Source organism: Camelina sativa, chromosome 10 (genome assembly GCF_000633955.1).
Source record: "Camelina sativa cultivar DH55 chromosome 10, Cs, whole genome shotgun sequence".
NCBI classification, from domain to species: Eukaryota; Viridiplantae; Streptophyta; class Magnoliopsida; order Brassicales; family Brassicaceae; genus Camelina; species Camelina sativa.
In genome coordinates, this window is record NC_025694.1 from 5,806,724 (window position 1) to 5,820,905 (window position 14,182).

At 34.7% G+C, this 14,182-nt stretch overlaps 4 protein-coding genes across 6 annotated transcripts; all 4 read right to left on the minus strand.

Annotated features, from left to right (window-relative positions):
- On the minus strand, positions 1,505 to 4,528 carry LOC104717323 (ketohexokinase-like). Of its 3 annotated transcripts, none has more exons than XM_010434874.2 (13): positions 4,385 to 4,528; positions 4,233 to 4,293; positions 4,044 to 4,133; positions 3,878 to 3,955; positions 3,686 to 3,760; positions 3,536 to 3,588; positions 3,191 to 3,341; positions 2,818 to 2,928; positions 2,605 to 2,731; positions 2,405 to 2,505; positions 2,188 to 2,326; positions 2,049 to 2,101; positions 1,505 to 1,713 (listed from the first exon to the last, which is right to left on the minus strand). In XM_010434874.2, exons 1-13 carry the CDS (start codon positions 4,501 to 4,503, stop codon positions 1,630 to 1,632), a joined length of 1,242 nt encoding a protein of 413 aa, XP_010433176.1. In that variant the 5' UTR covers positions 4,504 to 4,528; the 3' UTR covers positions 1,505 to 1,629. The 3 variants fall into 3 exon arrangements, with proteins under 3 accessions (XP_010433176.1, XP_010433175.1, XP_010433174.1); XM_010434873.2 differs by having other exon boundaries at positions 4,233 to 4,302; XM_010434872.2 differs by having other exon boundaries at positions 4,233 to 4,308.
- Positions 7,102 to 8,208, minus strand: LOC104717324. Its single transcript, XM_010434875.2, has 2 exons — positions 7,691 to 8,208; positions 7,102 to 7,528 (listed from the first exon to the last, which is right to left on the minus strand). The coding sequence occupies exons 1-2, from the start codon at positions 7,774 to 7,776 to the stop codon at positions 7,273 to 7,275; spliced, it is 342 nt and encodes a 113-aa protein (XP_010433177.1). The 5' UTR covers positions 7,777 to 8,208; the 3' UTR covers positions 7,102 to 7,272.
- On the minus strand, positions 9,962 to 11,185 carry LOC104717325 (ammonium transporter 1 member 4-like). Its single transcript, XM_010434876.2, has one exon. The coding sequence runs from the start codon at positions 11,165 to 11,167 to the stop codon at positions 10,262 to 10,264; it is 906 nt and encodes a 301-aa protein (XP_010433178.1). The 5' UTR covers positions 11,168 to 11,185; the 3' UTR covers positions 9,962 to 10,261.
- On the minus strand, positions 11,765 to 13,809 carry LOC104717326. Its single transcript, XM_010434877.1, has 3 exons — positions 13,354 to 13,809; positions 12,944 to 13,030; positions 11,765 to 12,832 (listed from the first exon to the last, which is right to left on the minus strand). The coding sequence occupies exons 1-3, from the start codon at positions 13,627 to 13,629 to the stop codon at positions 11,882 to 11,884; spliced, it is 1,314 nt and encodes a 437-aa protein (XP_010433179.1). The 5' UTR covers positions 13,630 to 13,809; the 3' UTR covers positions 11,765 to 11,881.

Below are 14,182 nucleotides of genomic sequence, written 5' to 3' on the forward strand. Positions count from 1 at the left end.
TCCAAAACCCCCAGATTATATATCATTCAACAGAATAATACAAATACCCAGACACGCACAAAAAAAAAATGCGATTGAATCTAATGGAAGTGTATCAGAAACCTTCAAGCGAACAAATAATTCAAATTGGGTCGAGAAGAAGAAATCCTAATAAGCAAAAGCACCTCTCTTTTTTGTATTAGACGCTTTCGTCGTTGTTTTTTTTTTTGCTTTTTTTCTTGTCTCTTTTTATTCCGATATATTCAGAGCATTTAGTCATAAAGTCTTCGAGCTTTTTACTTTTAGCTTATTAAGGTAAAGTCTTTTGCGAGAGTAATTAAGGCAAGTAAGCGTTAATTTACCATTCAATTCATAACCTTTCCTTAATGACTCTTTCTCTTTCTTTTTCTTTTCATTAATTCTTAGATTAAAAATAAGTTAATTTCTTTATACTCGGACTAAATCTCCTAGATACACTATTATTATCTTTTTAAATGATATTTTTACCATTAAAAACGTCTACCATTCCCCTAATTATAATTGAAATTGTGTAATGAAAAACGGTTTCTTATAATCTCATAATGAATCTTTCAACCACTATGTCATAATCACTTTACTTGTAACGGGACATTTTCGGATAATATAGCATCGTACAAATTATAAGAATATTCAACAAGTGGATAGTAAACAATGTCATCTTTGATCTTGTTGCCCGATAAACAAAACACAAATGTAATAATCTTGTTTCATGTTATCATGTAACAAATTGTACAACTTGCTGACCAGAGATCCATCATCCATGATCTATATATTTTCTTCTTAACTAGTAGATATTACACTTTGCGTGGATTGTTGATAGATTGAAGAAGAAAAAAAAAAAAAAAGTTACGTGCAAGACTGCTTCGTATCCTTAATTTACTTCGAGGGGATGCATGGAAACGAAGAAGTGGTACTTGGTAGAGTTGTTGTCTTTGTCAACAACGCAAGAAGGACCTTTGAGGAATCTCATTCTTAGTAATTATCTTTGTTTTCACTCAAAGGAAACGACTTCCAAAACCTAAAACGCAACGGGTCATTTGGTCAGGTCAGCTATTGTCTTTTTTTACCATTGGACTGTCACCACTTTCTTTTTACATAACATTTGCTTCTTCACAGTTCACACGGCCGATCATCTCGCCGCCACTAAGCTCGTGATAGACACGGCAATAGACTCCACATTGTTGGCCAATGAAAGGGGCGCGTGAACGCAACAATTATGTTTATGATTTTGTCGTGTATAAAATCATCGGCAAGTTGAGAGAGCAAGTGACGACACACGTAGAAAATGGCGCGTGGGCGTGGCAATCCACCGTTGACTTGGAGCAGTCGTCGGGCATGTAGCGCTCGGTGCAATCCTAGCCGTCGATAAAATAAACGCATTCACGGACGCGATCAAGGTTGAAGCGGTCACATTGCTGGCACTTTAGTAGTTTAGATTAGAATAACACCACTTCGCATATGTTTTCGTTTTTAATAATTCGACACATTAAAGTCAAACCTAACCAGAATATATTATTTGACACCAAGTCTTTTATTTCATCCAATACGTAGAAGAACATTTGGAATACTGAAAGTGGGTATTGGAGTATTGACAATGGAACACAGATAGTGTCAAACCAGAAAGGGTACAAGTCTAGGATCTGTACGGTGAGGAAGACCGGTGCGAGCTCCCAAAGCTCGGCAGCTGCAACCAGCCTGCAAATACAAAGCTATTTGTTACGAAGATCGTAATGAAAATGTTATGTGTTCCATTTGGAAAATAACGGGTTTCGGACTGAAAATGATGGTTCGATGAGGCTGGAAAAAAACATTGGAAACAAGGGCCATTTTATATATGATTCTTAAACTAATCGTAACCACGGAATTCACATGGCGGCTCAAAAGTTCGAGTTTGGTCTGGGTTTTGTTGTAGGATTAGGAAGCTCGGTTTTCCAAAAGATTCCAAGATTCACATTATCTAATGTAATGTTGAAGTTTCATATGCAATGGTTTTTTAAACAAAATAGAGAGGTTCAGTTTTGAAGAGTTACCACTTGAGCAGCGAATGGTAACATTTTCTCTGGGGGCATGCCAGCGCATATGGCTACAAAACAAGGAAACAAGTAGAGATCGGTCAGTTTTGGGTTTTGAGTTCTGTTTTCTCAGTGAGTGTACAAGAATCTCCTTTACCATATAGAACGGCTCCTATGAATGCATCACCAGCACCGGTGGTGTCGAGAAGCTCTTCTGTAGGAATATTCTCTGCTGTTCCGAGAAACAATCTTCCACTCACTGTTCCTATCCCGTCGGCCTTCAACTTTGTTGTCTCCTGCATGAAAAATGTGTGGATGGTTGGATTGTCTTCATATAGATGAGACGTTCTAAAGGAGCTATAACTTTTAGTTACCGATGAAACACAAGTTGGAAATGTTGTGGTTGAGTCTTTTCTATGCTTTAGTGTCTCCAACAAGCTCTCGATATCCGTCTCTTGAGATTGTAATACTTCTGCTGAACTCGACAAAACCAAAGGATGTTCATGACCAGGGAAAAGAATCATGCAAGTCGTTTTGATTTCTAGTGAGTGACATGAAGTCTCAAGTTTTGTACCTTTTGAAGCTCTTTCAAGCATTAAGCATCCTTCTTCACCTAAGGTCACAATCACAAATTTCAGTTTTGGCAATCTCAACAACATGGAAATGAGTGCACCAGGAGTTGAAGACGCCTCAGTCCATACCTGCACAATGCGAGAGACTAAGAACGTTTGGCCTTATATTCTGAGAAAAGATGCCGGAAAAAAAGAACAAACCGAGACTAACTTGCCTGAGGGAATTTTGCTGTGCAGACAACGTAATCGGCGAATTGCAAGAGATCATCTAATCCATCTCTTTTCTTCTCTGCATCAACTAGAATAGGTATCTTCTTGCGACCTGCCTGCTCTGGATAAAAGCAACAAGCACAGGAGGAAATGAACATGTAGGTTGTGTGGCATATTATGTTTTTGTAGACAAAAAATAAAAGAGATAATCTAGTGAAATCCAACATCATGAACTTAATGGAGACAAATCTTACATACATACGAATCAATTTACTATTTGCATGACTAATAAACTCTTGTTTTGGTGTGCTTGAGGGAAATCAAGAAACTTGTAAAGCCTAAAAACTCATTCGAAAGGGTAAGGAGATGCATGCTTACCTCTTTTGCAATCACCAAGGCCGTTTCGTGTAATCTTACATCAAAGTATACAATGCTTGCTCTGTCTAGAGCTGATAACATGCTAGATTGAGAAAGGTCAGCTAGTAACATGGGTGGGTCTCCTGGCGTGTGAATACAAGTACGGGTTTTCCTGAAAAACATAACCGTTGAAGATCTGACAATCAATGCAGACAAATCAATTCCAAGTCATACAAGTACCATTTCAGTATATAGCTGTTAGGTTAGATTTTCCTTGAATACTTAACTAATAGATTTGACACAAAGCAGTCAACATCACTCCTATGTAATTGTTTGCAACCAACATCAGGGAAAAGAAACGCTCACGTTTGTTTGTCAACAATGATATAAGTAAATGGTGAATTGCCCTCTTTAGAGACCTGCCACAAGATCATAATGATTAGGAAATTGAAGACAAGATTGCAAACTTCAAGAGTAAAAAAGAATACACATGATCAAAAGATTGAGCATTGTTACCACAAGAAAAGAAGTATCCACACCATCAGCTTCCAGCTCTTCCAGCATACCTTTTCCTTGAGAGTCATTCGCTACCTAAACATGTATTCCATTACTAATCAATAAGCATCGCTACACTAATGCCCTCTACTCGATTGTTGAATCTTTTCATGCCAAATCTATCAATTCAGAAAAGGAGAGAAGTCAACGGACCTTACTAATCAGTCTCGAAGTCAAGCCCAAACGAGCTGCACAGGTTAACGCATTTGCAGCATTACCCCCTCCTTGCACCTAACCACATTATCAAATTTCTAAACCCTAAAATCACTTCCAAAACAGAAGACCATTGGGAGGGGAGAGGAGGGAAGACTTTACTTACCTTGAGGCTAGTGCTTCGGATCTTATCGTCAGGTTGAGGATAAGAATCAACCGTCGCTAAGAAATCTACAGCGATGCCACCACAACCAAGCTGCCAAAAAATCACACGAACAACGACCATTCAATTCTCCTATAAAAGTGATTCAAGTCAAAAACCCAATCACGAGAGTCGAGGCTTATAAGAACTCACGACGATAGCATTATCCGGCAGAGAAGGAACATAATCCATGGAGGAGGAAGAAGAAGACATTCTAATAGACCTGAAACTGAATCAATCAAAAACTCGGTAAAAGATAAAAGTACACAACTGATATGCTCAGAAAACTGAGAAATTAGAGTGACCTCGTGAATTGGCGGGAGACCGGAAGAGAGATGGTGGAGGAGGAGAAGAGAGGAAGAGGTGGGAGACGAGTGAAGCAGAGCGTTCCTGAGAAACACAAAGAGGTTGAGTGAGGTGCCATGTGTGTCAGGTGGTAGGCGGAGGTGGCTCATGGCTGGTATATCCAGACGCTGTTTCTAAAATTCGGGTTGACCCGGTTTGATTGGTTTGAAATTGAATCAATCAAACCTTTTAGTTGACTTAGAAGGTTTGGAAAACAAAAACAAAAAGCTTTTCCTGTAAAGAAAGTAAGGTATTTAACTGAATCCATTTTAAAATATGTTTCATCACACTAATATACAATATCTATACTCGCAATATACATCAAAATTTCTATAAATTAATAAATTTTGTTGGTCACAACCATGTAAAAAATAACAAAATTTGATAAAATAATAAAATAATTTTTTTTTGAAATCTCCATATAAAATATGGTCTCAATAATATCATAAATTAATAATCATAAATATATATTATATATAATATATAATATATTATTATATATATGATGATATAATAATATATGTTTTTAAATTTTGAATTTTCTCCTATAGGTCTTATCTATAAAATAATTATTATGTTATATTTTCAAATTATAATGATATAATTTACTCTATAACATGTCATATAAATAATTTCAATTTTTTGATATGCATCATTTTTATTTTAATAATTATTAGGCTATTAAAATACGACAATTGATATCATTATTCATAAATTTGAATATATATATATATATATATATATATATATATATGTCATATGTATAAGTGGATTTGTCTATAGTATTTATAATTTATTGTTAGTAATGTTTTCTAGATATTAAATTCAATTCAAAAACTATAAAATTTATAACATCCGAAAGTCTAATCTTATTTTGCTAAAATTGTGTTCATTCACAATTTTAAGAATTTAAATAATATAAAAATATATCTATAAATTATTAATTATTAATTTACACTATAAAATTATGTGATGATTGAGTTTTTTATTTGCTGGTGAATTAGGTTACTTGCTGGTAAATTTAGAATAATGTCTTTTATTTTAGAACATATCCTAATTAGAATATAACTTCTTGATTGATTATTCTTTAACATTTTTAGCCATTAGAATGTCATATAGTTTTTGGGGTAATTTTTGTGCTGAATGCTAGAAAAATTCGGCAGCTGGTCCACAAGCAAAGAAAGTAAGTCAATTAGCAGGATGAACCAAATAATAGTCACTAGCATATTATCAACATAATTTTTTTATCTTCTAACTATTTAACGCATGTTTTATTTGGTTGCCTACATTATATTAACTAGCTAATATATAATAAGTTTTTAAAAAAAAAACTAAAAATTTAATAACAGTATACAAGTAATCACTTAATAAGTGATGTAAAATTAATAAATAATTACATAAATTTTAACAATCTAAGTTAAATTAAAATAATTTTAATATGTAATTTTACCAGCAATATTTTATAATTGGTGTATATAATAGTTGTTAGCTTTCGATATCAATTACTTGCTGCAGATGTTTAATGTTACCCCAGAAAATAAAACTACTTGTGGTGAACCATCTATGTCTATTGTGTGGCCCGTGATTATTGCATTTGTCATTGACTTCGGTTATGCATACCTTAGTCTGAAGGTATATTTTTATTATTTTGACTTGTTAACTTCAGATGTTCCCTGCTGCAGCGATGGTTAGACTACCTAGGTTCTTTACTGCAAAGAGGGTAGCGCTACCTAGGTTCCTTGTTGCATATATGGTTTGGTTCGTTTTAGCTTGTTTTAGGTTTGAAAATGCTTAACTTCTAATGGCTCTTTTGTTCTGAGTGTTATCGCAGGTGCACAGATCATAGGCAAAGTGTTATTAGTTTCATGACCATTACCGCACATTAACATTTGATTAGTCCCGAATTGTTTATTCAAGACTTCCAATAAAGTAATAACCCACAAGGCCACAACCTCCACTTTGATGGCTTTTAGTGTTTTTTTTTTCTTTTCCTGTTGCTAAATTTAGAACAATGTTTTTTATTTTAGAACATGTCCTTATTAGTATACAACTTCTTGATTGATTATTCTCTAACGTTTTTAGCCATTAGAGTGTCATATAGTTTTCTGGATGATTATTTTTGTTGAATGCTATGAACCAAATAAAGCATATTATCGACGTAATTTTGTATCTTTTAACTTTTAACGCATATGTTATTTGGTTGCCTAAGTTATATATAGTTCGTGAGACGAAACCAAACAAATGCAGGATGGAATCATTCATTTTATCAAAAACAGTAAAAACAGAAAATATTGACAACAAAAGTAATGGGTCGCTCAGAACTCAGAATGCTTTTAGGCCCATTAATAATCATATTTTAACGAGTTGAGCATCTTTCTTCATCAGAAGAAAACCTAAATTGTTTGGTTTTAAATTATGAGATGTGATTAACCTAAATAAAGCTAAACAATATCGAATTTTGACTGGTCAACGGATCTTGAAGAATGGAATTTGATTATTGTAGAAGCATTAAGGGACAAATAAAGAAGATCAACTCTTGTTGACTAAGAGAATCCAACGTTTACGGTTTCATTATTTCCAAACATTTGAATTAACTTATAGGAGTATACTCCTATAAATTAAGGTTTTATTAGTGGTGAAGGCTTTAATTATAGAGATGTGATTGCTAATGCACACATATATGTAAAGTATTTCTTATTAGAAATACACGGCAAAAAGAACACCGAATACAACAACAGTTACGAATCAAAATGTTAGAAATACAAAAAAAATAAAGAATCACACAAGAAAAATGAAAAAAAAAAAAACAAAAAACAAAAAACAAAAAAAAACTAATTAAGAAGGAGAATTAATGGTGGAGAAAAATGTAGTGTTTGTCAACAGATTGAGATACATCCCAAGTACACGAAAGTCCCTTTGGAAAAGTGACAATATCACCTGCCCCAAACTCCACACACCATTCAACTTCTGCAACTGATGATGACGATGACGATGATGAAGATGATGGTGGTGGTTTAGGGTAAACCTTAACTCTACCCCTCAAAATGTAACATATCTCTTCTGCTTCATAAATCAAATGGTATTTCCCTGGTGAACATCCCCACCTTCAACAAACAACAAAGAAAACAAATATCCAATTTGATACCGTAAGTGGCAAATTTATTATAATCTTATAATCTCATGCAAAATTAATTAATTTGCCAAATCGATCTCACACCATTCATTAAAAGAAGTGAAACAAATTAAAGGAGAGAAATGGATCTTACTTGGGCCATGACTTGAACTTTAGTTCGTCAAGACGAGCTTGAGATGGTTTCTTCTCGACGATGATTCTTGGATTTTGATCTGCCATCCTCCTTTTCCTTTTAATCAAAGTATCTTTATTTTCCAAAGAGAGGAGAGGAAATGAGAAACGTAAAGAGTAGATAAGTATGAGAGTGTGTGTAATAATAATAGACTAGTTAAGCCTTTCTTTTGATGTATTTATTCAGTCAAGAGTTGGATCGATGGAGTAAGAAAGAGAAAATATATAATTAATTGACTAGAAAAAAGAAAGAAAAAAAAAACAGATTACCCCAGTAATGGATATGATGATGATGATGATGATGATGATGATGTTATTCAATGATAAAAGGATAGACTTAGAAACTCTATGAACCAAAAAGGTCTCTGAATCTAAGAATACAATGTAAAATTTACAATGATGAATAAATAGACAATAATATGATATAAAACATTGCCATAGTTTCAAATGTTATCTTTTGTTGACTGATAATAAAACACCATAAACTTAAAAAAAAAAAAAAAGATCAACTAATTCTAACTTATATATATGGTAGTAATTAAATTTAACTCTTTTTCACAGATTCATAATCATTTTTGAAGTAAACATGCATGTGTGTATCTTGGATCCACTGGGTCAAAGGTTTGACTGAAAATCTAGTATGACCATCACGTGGCATAACTTGACTGGGGTGTGGATAGTGCAGTATCTGACTAGATAAGGGAATCAATGGTTCTCGAAGATACCGACATTAATACTCAAAGTCGAATTTGTAGCCCACTTTTTACTTTCTTTTGTCTTTTACTTGATATATATACCTTTGCAAATTCATACAAAATCACACCTAATATGAAAGATCACAACACTACTCAAGGATATAAGGTTTGACAGTTTTCTTGAACTAAAAAAAGATTGGTTTAACCCTTAAATAAATCATATGTTGGAGTGGAATTGGATAATATAAAGTTGCAGTAGTGTAGGGGAGTATGTATGCAATTTTATTTTTTTTACATATTTTGTTTTTGTTTTTGGTTTTCTTTTTTTCTCCACCTTTTATTTGATAGATAATTAATATTTTGGCCATTTATAAATTTATATATCTCTTTCCAATACCCGTGTGTGTGTTTTGTTGCTTATTAACTTTACTTTTTTGGATTGTCGTCTTTATTTGCATAGGATGATGAATTATGTCCTTTGTACTTGTGTCTCATTCGGGACAGTGTCCTATAATATTTCTCATTTTAAAGTTTTTGATACGTTTTGTGTTATTAACAATTTAACATATTTATGGATACTTACATAGGTAGGCATGTGACTACTGCATACCATTTGTACATTTAAATGTGTGCAACTAGAATAGAAAAATACTTAGATTCACTTCTATTTGTTCACTTCCTCCTTTCTAACTAATCAAAATCTTCTAAACACTATTTCATTTTTAAAATAAATGAAAATTAAATTAAAAAGTAAAACCAATTAAAGAAACAAATTCTGTGTAATTTTAATTAATGAAAGTTAAATATTAGCTTGGTTTAGATTTTACAATTTGAACAAAATTATGTATCGATTTGGGTTTACAAATAAATTGTTTAGGGTTTAGATTTTACAATTAAAACGAAATTATATGTCGGTTTGGGTTTACAAATATTTTGTTTTAGGGTTTAGATTTTATAATTAAAACGAAATTATATGTCGGTTTGGGTTTACAAATATTTTGTTTTAGGGTTTAGATTTTATAATTAAAACGAAATTATATGTCGGTTTGGGTTTACAAATTAGATGATTAGGGTTTAGATTTTACAATTAGAACGAAATTATATGTCGGTTTGAGTTTACAAATGAGATAGTTAGGGTTTAGATTTTATAATTACAACAAAATTATATGTCGGTTTGGGTTTACAAATTAGATGATTAGGGTTTAGATTTTACAATTAGAATGAAATTATATGTCGGTTTGAGTTTATAAAAAAATGGTTTAAATTTTTAATTTTATAATAATGTATATATATTTTATTTCCTTATTTTACATGGAGGTGAACGGAGAGATTCACTCCTATGGGTGAACGGAGACGTTCACCCTTATGGATGAACCCAAGTATTGTTCGAATAAAATATGTCCTCGTAGCAACTACCTAGACTCCTAACATTAACTATAGAGGAGGCCCTTTGATTTAGTGAAATTCAAAATTTGACACAGCAATTAGAAGTAAACAGCGAAACAGAAACTAATATACTTTTTATTCCCATGCAAAAGAGCAACATAATTAAGAAGAATATATACACACACCAAAACAAGAAGAAAAAGAAAAACACAAAGCTAAATAAACACTACTAAACCAAACAAAAATCAAACACCTAATTGTTGTCCTTCACCCTCCTTCTTAACCATGATCCCATTCTTGATCTCATCTTCTGTGTACATATACGCCAACCCTCCATGACTCGTCGGATCCACCCCGGCGATCTCATCCTCCGCCGGTATCCTCAACAGTTTCAGTTTATGTAAAATAAAAAACAGAGTTCCCATCGTCAAACTAACCCAGAGTTCCCATCGTCAACCAGCTAACGTAGTCGTCACGGCAGTTCTACCAACAGCGCTCCATTGTCCGTAAAACGAGTTCCCCGGAGACGCACCATACGATTTAAAAATAGTACCGAACGAGCCAGGGTTGAAACCATACCATCCAAACCATAACAGAAACGTTCCTAAAACAACCAACGTGGCGCTATGACCACGCAACGCAACCGGTTTACCCGAATGACCAAACCTACCAATCCGTGGTCCTTCGATGTAAGCTCCCCATAAACCGGCAATACCTCCAACCGTATGAACAACACCAGATCCAGCGAAATCAATCACACCTGATTGAAACAAAAGGTTCTCAGATCTAGCCGGAGAAGCCCAACCATCAGAAGACCAGAACCAATGCGACACAATAGGGTAAACAAGACCCGTAAGAAACGACGAATAGATCAAATACGCAACGAACTGAGTCCTCTCCGCGATGGAACCGCTCGTGATCCCAGCAGCAGCGATCGCGAACGTCCATTGATAAAGAAAATAAGGATAATCAAAAGAAGGTTTAGGGAAATCATTCATCCCGAAGAAATGTTTCCCGATGAATCCATTAGAAGGAGATCCATAGGCGAACGCGAAACCGAAGAGGTAATAGAAGAGACCTCCGGCCGCAGCGTCGATGACGTTGGTGAGCATGATGTTCATCGTGTTTTTAGCGCGGACAGATCCAGCACAGAGCATGGCGAACCCTAGCTGCATGGCGAAAACGAGGTAAGCAGAGAAGAGCAGGTAAGTGTTGTCGATGGCGTAAGCCGCGTCTGTGAATTTCCCGGCGACTGTATCGAATCTCCCGCAGATGTATTCTGCTGCGGCGGTCGCGTTGGCTCCACCTGATAGTAAAGGAATCAAATCAGAGGCGGAACAAGAGAGACTCGCCGCCATTTTTGCAACGTAAGAGAGGTTTTGATGATAAAAACAATATTTGAGAAATGAAGAAGATACAGAGAGAGAGATTAAGAGTTTATAGAGGAATTAAGGTTAGAGAGATTCACGAGATTCTGTTGAATCTTTATTAGTGGGGGAGAATGTTGAATCTTTCAGATTCTTTTCTTTTTTTTCATTATATTTACTACTACTATATATTTAGGATTTGTTAACAGTTTTATTCCACTATTCTAGGTATTAGCTTTGACTTTTCTTCTTTTTAATTAAATTACTGCTCTTTTTCCAAAGTTCAAAAATATTTTTTTTTGTAATGTGTGGACTATATTTTTTAGTTAAATAGTTTTTTTTTTTTTTTTGGCAACATTTCCATTGCTGTTAGTATCTTTGACTACCATAAAAGTTGAATTTAATGGATGAATGTTGGGTGAGTAAATACAATGTAATTAATTTGGTTTAATACAATAAAAGAATTATTTAACAGGAAAAATAAAATTTATAAAAGACGGGAAGGAGTTTCAATCCTACTAATTGCAAAACCAGGAGCCGTTTTTTTAAAAAAACCTCATCAATTTAACTCGGACGTTTCTAAAAGAATTGATGAATTTATTTATATGGGTATTAAACTCCTAACCAGAAACTCTCGACTAATACTACTCTGTACAGATTTAAGGCTACAACTGAGTTAGGAAATATAGGACTAATCCTAAGGTCTCACTTTTTCAAGAAGGTTTCAAAATCGAATGCGGCCCTAGTAGCATTGTCTTGTCCAGACAAGGGACACACCATTGACGAGTCGTCCAAGAGCCAGTCTTCAAACTCTGACAGTAATTTATCATTACTTGTTCCTGATTGTTGCTGTTGTTGCTGGTTCGCCGCCGGAGGATTAGGAGTCATTGACGGTACTTCATTTGTCTGAACATTACCAGAATACATATTCCGGTTAAAATGTCTTGCCATCTCTTTCATGTGAGAAACTGTTAAATTTGAAACATAACCAGTAACGATCCTCTGCTGTGAATTGCCTTGTGAAGCAGTGGGAGGTCCTTGTGTAACAGGTAGCTGCTTGTGAGCCGTGAGCAATGTTCTGTAATCCGCTGGAGAAATGTAACAGGTAGCTGCTTGTGAGACTTGAGCAATGTTCTGTACACCGTTGTTTTCCGGATGAGAAACGCCTCTACTTAATCTTCGAGTCCGCAATGGATCGGAAGGAACAGCTTGAGGACTTGGATTGCCATTGTAAGAGCCGCCGCCTCTGTTTTTTGGTAATAATGACTGCACATCACGAGGTTGTGTCCCGGGATGTTTCGGAAGGGTTGTTTTTGATTGCCTAGTTCCGTGACCGCGTCTGGTGTATGTGTATACGTTCGGGTGAGTCGCAAACTTAGTAGTTGTAGTAGAGCAAGCCTGGATTCCAAACTGAGTTACAGGGGTAGACGAGTTTCTTGGCATCGGTAATGATATAGGCCGTGAAACCCGTTTACATTGTACTTTAGTCAAAGCAGGTTTTGATACAACCCGGGGAAGTATCTTTCCGGTCCTGAGAGATTCCCGTTGATTGTTCCACATCTGATCTTTATCATTGGCATGACAGTGATCAAGGATAGATAAGCTACTAAGCCAGTAAGTACACGGAGCACGGGTATCACAAACATAACAGTGACACTGTAAGAAACAAAGCAAAAAAAAATCAAATAAAAGGAATTAGCAAGAAAAGCATCATCATCACCTTTGTCAAAAAGATACCAAAAAAAGACAAAAACTTTACATTCTCACCATCTCACAGAACTGCTCGTGTAATGTGGAATTGAACGGGTACTTAGCACAAGCGTGACGCGGATGTGGGAAGTCCCTACAAGCTATCTACAAAACCAAAACAACTTCCTTAGAGATGTTCTTACAAACAGTATAAAGACTGAAACAGAGCAAAACTAGTTTAGTGATTTCAATATTCAAAACTATATAACACTTGAATAAAACTTAACATTGAATTGAATATTAAAGAATCCAATACTGAGTGGCTGCACATACCAAACTCAAGTTTCTATCTACAGTAAAAGCACACAGATTTCTACGAAAGTTAAGTTAAAGTTCTTCTACTCTACCCACAATTGACGAATCAATTCAAAATTAATGAATATCAAAAAATTGAGAGTAATTTTCAAAGTAAAAATCAAAACTTTTACCTCACCCTTTTGTCCTACGACTAGGACTTCATCAGTTCCAGTTCCACAAGTGTCAACAACATTCTCCTTAGCCGTAGGATCACAATCCAAAATCACACAATCGTCATCATCACCGTCTTTGTTCTTCACCATCAGATGAGACAAATCAGTACTTTTGGGCTTCTCGTCGGAAATTTCGAGAATTCCGTCAAACGAACCAGAGTAAACCACTCGTTTATCATCCACCTCTTCGTCCGAACTAATATCTACCACGATATTATGATTCATCGAAGCCATCTGAATCCTAACAAAGTTTTGTTTCTTTTTTTAAACAAATAAACGAAATTTGAAGAAGAAGAGAGTTCAAAAATGCAGGTAGCGTGTTAGAGAACACATGACTCGTTTTGCTTCATTGAGAATCAATGACACGAGCCAGGCGCAGATGATAGGAAGAAAAAAATAGATTAGGGTTTTGAATCGGAGAATATAGCAATTAAAAAAAATAATATAAAATTTTGCATATTTTGAGGAAGAGGGTAAATATGTCAATTAATTTAATATTAAGGCCAGGCCCAGATCCAATAAACTAATATCGTTAACCCAATCCCGATAATTCCGTACTATAATTCATATGGTTTGAAATTTTGAATGATACAAAATCAAAATCAAAAGATCTGCCGAGCAACAAAGTTCGTTTGTAACTTTAGCATTAAGCTTTTAGGAGCTGTGGCATTATGATTAGTAAATTTGTAAAATGTATCTTAAATGTTTCAACAGAGGTATGCCATGTTATAAAATTGAAAGCAAGAGACACTAATAGGATGACTAATGGGAGGATAAAAACTAAAAA

What these genes read in the sequence shown, in the direction of transcription:
- LOC104717323 (XM_010434872.2), bottom strand. Translation starts at nt 4,503, where the DNA reads ATGGCACCTCACTCAACCTCTTTGTGTTTCTCAGGAACGCTCTGCTTC. An exon ending in GCACAGCAAAATTCCCTCAG is followed by an intron (nt 2,732 to 2,817) that starts GCAAGTTAGTCT and finishes CGCATTGTGCAG; the next exon opens with GTATGGACTGAGGCGTCTTC. An exon ending in GCTTGAAAGAGCTTCAAAAG is followed by an intron (nt 2,506 to 2,604) that starts GTACAAAACTTG and finishes TGTCGAGTTCAG; the next exon opens with CAGAAGTATTACAATCTCAA.
- LOC104717324 (XM_010434875.2), bottom strand. Translation starts at nt 7,776, where the DNA reads ATGGCAGATCAAAATCCAAGAATCATCGTCGAGAAGAAACCATCTCAA. An exon ending in AAGTTCAAGTCATGGCCCAA is followed by an intron (nt 7,529 to 7,690) that starts GTAAGATCCATT and finishes TGTTTGTTGAAG; the next exon opens with GTGGGGATGTTCACCAGGGA.
- LOC104717325 (XM_010434876.2), bottom strand. Translation starts at nt 11,167, where the DNA reads ATGGCGGCGAGTCTCTCTTGTTCCGCCTCTGATTTGATTCCTTTACTA.
- LOC104717326 (XM_010434877.1), bottom strand. Translation starts at nt 13,629, where the DNA reads ATGGCTTCGATGAATCATAATATCGTGGTAGATATTAGTTCGGACGAA. An exon ending in TCGTAGGACAAAAGGGTGAG is followed by an intron (nt 13,031 to 13,353) that starts GTAAAAGTTTTG and finishes TTGGTTTTGTAG; the next exon opens with ATAGCTTGTAGGGACTTCCC. An exon ending in ACGAGCAGTTCTGTGAGATG is followed by an intron (nt 12,833 to 12,943) that starts GTGAGAATGTAA and finishes TGTTTCTTACAG; the next exon opens with TGTCACTGTTATGTTTGTGA.